This window comes from Passer domesticus, chromosome 25 (genome assembly GCF_036417665.1).
Source record: "Passer domesticus isolate bPasDom1 chromosome 25, bPasDom1.hap1, whole genome shotgun sequence".
Lineage (NCBI taxonomy): Eukaryota > Metazoa > Chordata > Aves > Passeriformes > Passeridae > Passer > Passer domesticus.
The window spans coordinates 1,477,913-1,483,754 of NC_087498.1; the positions used below are offsets into that span (position 1 = coordinate 1,477,913).

General features: G+C 63.4%; 1 protein-coding gene across 1 annotated transcript; it reads right to left on the bottom strand.

Moving 5' to 3' along the window:
- Positions 1-473: 473 nt before the first annotated feature.
- On the bottom strand, positions 474-5,380 carry GPR37L1 (G protein-coupled receptor 37 like 1). Its single transcript, XM_064398755.1, has 2 exons — positions 4,646-5,380; positions 474-1,748 (listed from the first exon to the last, which is right to left on the bottom strand). Exons 1-2 carry the CDS (start codon positions 5,282-5,284, stop codon positions 936-938), a joined length of 1,452 nt encoding a protein of 483 aa, XP_064254825.1. The 5' UTR covers positions 5,285-5,380; the 3' UTR covers positions 474-935.
- Positions 5,381-5,842: the final 462 nt, after the last annotated feature.

Below are 5,842 nucleotides of genomic sequence, written 5' to 3' on the forward strand. Positions count from 1 at the left end.
GCCAGGAGCCCTGTGGGGCAGTTTGGGAGAGATGCTCTCGTGCCAAGGGGTGCTGGGGGTGGTGGTCCCACATCTTCCCACAGCAGTGCACAGCAGCACGGTGCAGCAGCAGCACCTTGGCTGTGCATAGTGCACCTGGGGAACCAGGCTGGGGGCTACCTCAGCCCTCTGCTGAGCTGGTTGGACTTTACTGGGACCAGTTCAGGTCCTACAAATCACCCCAAACCCAACACTTCAGTGGGCACCCTCTCACAGGCACCGCTCAGCATCACCCGAGAGGGAGGGAGCAAAGGGGCTGGGGGCCTTTCCCCATCTCCCCTGGCTGCTGCCCGCTCTGGCACAGCTGCTTCCCTACCCTCCTGCCCCCCAGCTGCCCGTGCTCACCCCAGAGCCCCCCAGGTTTAGGGAAGAGCCATTCCAGGGGGCTCCCAGGGCTCAGCCCAGCAGTGCCAGAGGGTGCAAGCACGACGTGCTCTAGGTTACTGGTTTATTGAGCTCATACAGGGCACGGCTTGGATCCGTGGGATACGACCAGTTGGAACTTTTCCTCTTGTGGAGGGGCTGGCAGGAGGGGAGGGGACAGGAAGAGGGCAGTTTGTGTTTGCTGTGTCCTCTGTGAGCCATCATGGTCAGCCTCTGTAGTTTCAGGTACGACCTTTCCGGCACAATGCCATCTCCAGAGCAGCAGCCCCAGGGACAGGAGGGTGCTGCTGTCCTCGCTGACCTTTGGGCAGAGTCAAGAGGGTCACCAGGGTAGCCACGGGGACTGGCATTTCGAGCCCCACCTGCCCAAAGCTGGGTTTGAGGCCCACGGCGCAGCCCCCTGAGCTGCCTCTTTCTGCTTGCTCCACGTCCAGACATGAGTACTAATGGCAGAACAACGTTTGGTCTTGGGAGGAGGAGGTGAAATGATCTCTACGGCTCCCCAGTGGCACTTAGCACGGGGTGCCAAGGGCCAGGAGGGGCGGGGGAGTCTCCCGGGGCTTGTCGAAGAAGATGGAGGAGGACATCTCGGTTTTGAGCTTACTGTCGGCGCTGCTCTCGCTGGAAGTGGTGTCGGGGCCGCAGCCCTCGCAGCAGCAGCAGCAGCAGTCCATGAAGGCCTGGCCCAGGGGACGGCAGAGACACAAGAGCAGGACGGGCGTCACGGAGCACTTGAAGAACAGGAAGAACTGGTTGATGAGGTTGAGCAGATCCAAGGTCTGCTTAGACAGGTCGGGGGACATGTAGGCCACCACGATGTTGCAGACGTTCTCGGGCGTGGTGCAGAGCCCGTAGATGGCGGTCAGGGCGATGATGGTGCAGTTGAGGTGGCCCTCGCTCTGGCCGTGCTTGGCGCCCCGGCACTCGCTCTTCTTGTCGGAGCCGCGGATGCGCCGCGTCACCAGCTGGCAGCTGACGGTGAAGAGCACGGGCAGGCAGAAGTAGCAGCCGAAGTACCACCACATGCGGGCGTTCTGGTAGGTGAGCACCAGCGAGTAGATGGACTCGGGCAGGTGGGACCAGGGCTTCATGGTGCAGTACTCGGTCACCACGCCGGACACGGGCGACGTGTCCCGCGCCAGCTGCCAGAGCAGGACCTCGGGCACCGAGAGCGTCATGGAGCCCACCCAGATGACGGCCAGCTTGGCAATGATGGACTGGCACTGCTCGATGGGCCGGGTGCTGGCCTGGGGGCTGGTGGCTGCGTGGAACCTGTCGATGCCCAGGGCACAGAGGCTGAAGGTGGTGACTCCCAGCGAGGAGACCTGGTGAGGGAGGAGGCAGAACAGGTGGGCCCTGCTGCAGGGGCTTGGCTTTACCAGGCTCGGGCAAACCCCTGGCTACCTGAGACCACCACCCCTCCTCCAAAGGCTGTAGGGAGGTCACAGCCTGTGGCTGCATCCCAGGGTTTAGAGCCACTTTTCTGTGACTCCTGAAAGGATAAAAATGTCCCCTGACCCTGTAGTCCCTGCCCAGCTCCCTTTTCTGCAGAAGGGAGAAGGTTAGCTGGATGTCTGTCTGTCCATCCAGCCAAGGATTGTCCTTCAGGCTCTTCCTCTATTCTAGATGGCTCTTGCAGAGGAGAAGCAGGGACCATCACAGCCACCAGCACCTTCCCAGGGTTCCCAAGGCCTGCCTGGACAGGCCAAGCGAGTTGAAGGCGCTCTTGTCCCAAATCAGCTTGGGGCAATTTCCGCTGCATTGAGAATAGCAAGAAAAACATCCCCTTTGCCAAAGGAGGAGGCCAAGGGAGGGAGAGGATTCGCTGTGGCTCTGGGAGGGCTGGCCTGGACTGACCAGCATTCCCAGTCCCAGATCTGGGAGCCAAGTCCCACAGCCCTTGGCCAAGATGATGGCAGAGTCACATGCTGGTGTCCCAGTGCTGTGGCCATTCCTGGCCTCACGAAGCCATCAAACATCAAACCCCTGCTGAAAGACCTTCCCAGCACTCAGGAAACTTCCCAGGGCTCCACGTGGTGCATGGGGAACAGCCTGGAACACTGACCCCCCAGCCTTTTCCTTGGCCCTGGGCTGGTCACTGCAGCAGCTGATGGCCAGAGTGATGCCAGCACTTGGCAGCACCATGGGTTATGCACAGCAGCATCTCCCCAGACACAGCACCAGGACACCAGCACCAGCATCCTGCACCCAGCACCACCTCCCAGCTCCTGCCCAAAGCCCAGAGCCAGCCTGGTCACCCAGCAGCCTGCTCTGCCCCACAGCCAGCACCCAGCACACTGTGCCTGTTCCCTGCAGGCACCTGAGGCATTGGTGCTGCTGTGCTGCTGCCTCCTCCCCTACACCCTTCCAAGGGCTCTTCCATCTCTCCTGGTGCCCTTGGTGCTGTGGAGCACCCATCTGCAGTGTCCTGGCAGGGATGGCACTGGTGCCACCAGCCAGTGCAGCACATCCCTGCACTCAGCCTGTCCCCAGGAGCCCCTGTAAGCGGCTCTGCTCCCAAAGCCTGGCTCTGTGCCAGGGTACATCTGCTTCCCACAGCCTCCATCCAGTGCCGAGCCACAGCCCCAGCAGACAGGAACCCCTGGCCTGCAGAGCTCCCCTGTCTCGGCTGACTCTGCTGGGGATTTGGCTCTGGCCTGGCTGTGGCTCCCAGCCAGGCTCCCTGCAGCTGGGCCCAAGTCTGGGGGCAGGAGGGCAGGGCAGGGCTGGTGCTGGGGGGCAGAGCAGGACCCCCACACCAGGGCCGTGCTTCAGGCTCCTTCTGCAGCACCAACATCCCCCCAGCATTCCTGTCCCTTCCTGACTCCTCTGGGACCAAGCTGTCCCAGGGCACCCTGGTGCTGCTGAACCTGGTGGTGCCACCCCCAGGGTTCTCTCAGGGGGACAGGGAGCCCATGAGCAGCAGATCTTCCCCAGATGCTCCTCGAGACAGCATCTGTTTTGGGGACATCATCCTTCACTGGGACACTGAGCCAGCTTGGGCAAATTCCTGCCCCTCTCTGAGTCCCCCCAGATGCAGTTGGAAGCCTGAGGTGCAGGACAGGGGTGGGGCAAACACTCCAGTTAGTGAGAGGATGGGGTGGGACAGCTCTGGAAAGGAGCAGTGACCGCTGGGCAGGGCACAGGGGAGCAGGGGGCTGCAGGGCTCCCCCAGCAAACACCCCATCCCTGTGCTGGGCTGTGCAGGTTTGGGGCTGTGCTCAGTGGGATGGGACAGCCTGGTCCAACACCCTGCACCCGGAGGAGCCAGGGGCATTGCTGGAGCTGTGCCCAGCCAGGGACCCTTGCACAAGGGACAGGTGCCTGTCACAGACAGGGGGCTGTCACAGGGGGCTGTCACAGGGGGCTGTTCTGGGGCCAGCAGGGCACAGAGCAGCCGGGAATCCGGAGCACTGGGGTGGATGCTCAGTGGGAGAGGCAGGTGCTGAACCCTGGCTGGTCTGACCGAGCCTGAGGGGTTCTTCAGTGACCTGACACTGCCTCTGAGCTCCTCCAGGTGTTGGCAGCCTTTGGTGAACGGGGCATTGAGCACAGAAAACAGGCAGGCTTGGTCTGTCTGTCCCACCGGGGCAGGAAGGGGCACAGCTGGACCCGAGGTTCCCTCGAGGATGGGAGAGGAGCACACTGAGGGGGGGTTTCCAGCACCAGCCCAAATCCTGCCCTCTGGGGCAGTTCTGCTCATTCTGCCATCTCCTGTCCCCACAGTCCCTCTGGCCTTCTCAGTGGGAGCCTGGCTCTCCCTGAGTGTACAGATCTCAGGCTTCCAGACCTAATTCCTGGGCTGTCCCATTGCAGTGCTGACCAGCACTGCCCACCTGCAGCCCCCTGCCCATGGGCCATCCTCAGCAGCCCACAGTGGCCAGTTTCTGGGCCAGCAGGTTGAGCCCCCAGGCTTTGGGGTGGGACAGGAACGGACAAATGGAGTGACCCTGCTGACAGGAGTCCCTGTGCTGGCTGGATGGGATCTAATGGGCTTTTCCCAGCCCTGGCAGCATCAGTGCTGGCTGCAGAGCTGAGCCATGGCCTGGGACAGAGGGAAGGCCACTGTGGGTGCTGTCCCTCAACTCCTTGCTGTGCCCCACAGCGGGGATCTCTGGCACACAGTCCTTGTGCCAGGCCACCAGCCCCACAGCCTGCCCCGGAGCAAGAGGGCAGAGAGGAGCAGAGCCCTGGATCCCTGCGGACCCGTGCAGCCCCTTACCTCCATGAAGGGCACAATGCGACAGGACACGTCCCCCAGCAGCCTCTTCTTGGTGATCTCGTTGAAGATGACCACAGGCAGGCAGAAGAAGAGGATGAGGAAGTCCCAGAAAGCCAGGCTGGCCAGGATGGAGTTCCAGGCACTCTTCATGTAGTAGTTGTGCCACACGATGCACATCACGGACAGGTTGGCGATGATCCCCACGGTGAAGACGATGAGGGACAGGAACATGACGGCGTAGGCGCTGTAGGAGCTCTCGGTCACCGGGTACAGCGGGTTGTGCATCTGCAGCCGCTTGTCGGACACGGTGGTGAGGTTGGCCCGGGGCTCTGCCCGGTCCCGCTCCGTGGGGACCCCGGGCCGCCGTTCGGACGGCTCGGTGCTGGAGGGCAGCAGGGCCCGCGTGGGCTGCAGGCTGGCAGAGTTGAGGGGCCGCGGGAACTCCACCCGCACCCCCGGCACGTACTGCTGCACCGACCTGGCGTCCTCCTCCGTGCCCCGGCGCAGCCGCTGCCTCTCCCCCGGTGCCCCGGGGCTCCCGCCGCTGTCCGCAGCCTGCCCGAGCCCGGCGCTGCCCGCGGCCCCCGGGGCCAGCAGCAGCAGCAGCAGCAGCAGCGGCAGAGGCGGTGGCGATGGCATCGTGCCCCGCTCCGGTGCGGGAGCGGCGCAGCCCCGGGCTCCGGGCACGGCCGCTCGCTCCGGCTCCGGCCGCGCTCTGGGCGCCAGCGGAGCGCCCGCCGGGATAAAGCGGCGGCGGGAGGGGACCGAGCCCTCTGCTGGTCACCCACCGCCCGGGAGATGGGACAGCGGCCAGGCTGGGCAGGTCCGCAATCCCCAACACCCCCAGCGTTTGCCTCAACAGCCCCAACCGGCCCCTCAGCATCCCCCCCGGCATCCCACAACATCCCCCAAACATCCTCAAACCTCTCCCCAGCATCCCCACAAAACCCCCAGTATCCCCAAATTCCCCAATGTCCCTCCAGCATCCCCCAGCATCCCCAAAAAATCTCCAACATCCCTAAACATCCCTTCAGCATTCCCCCTAGAATACTCCATCCTGGAATAGCCCACTATGCCCCAACACCCCCAGCTTCCCTCAGCATCCCAAATATCCCCCAAGATTCTCCAAAACTCCACAACAGCCCCAGGCATCCCCCAAGGACCCCTGAGAAGAAGCCAGGTGAGGGGTGCCCACAG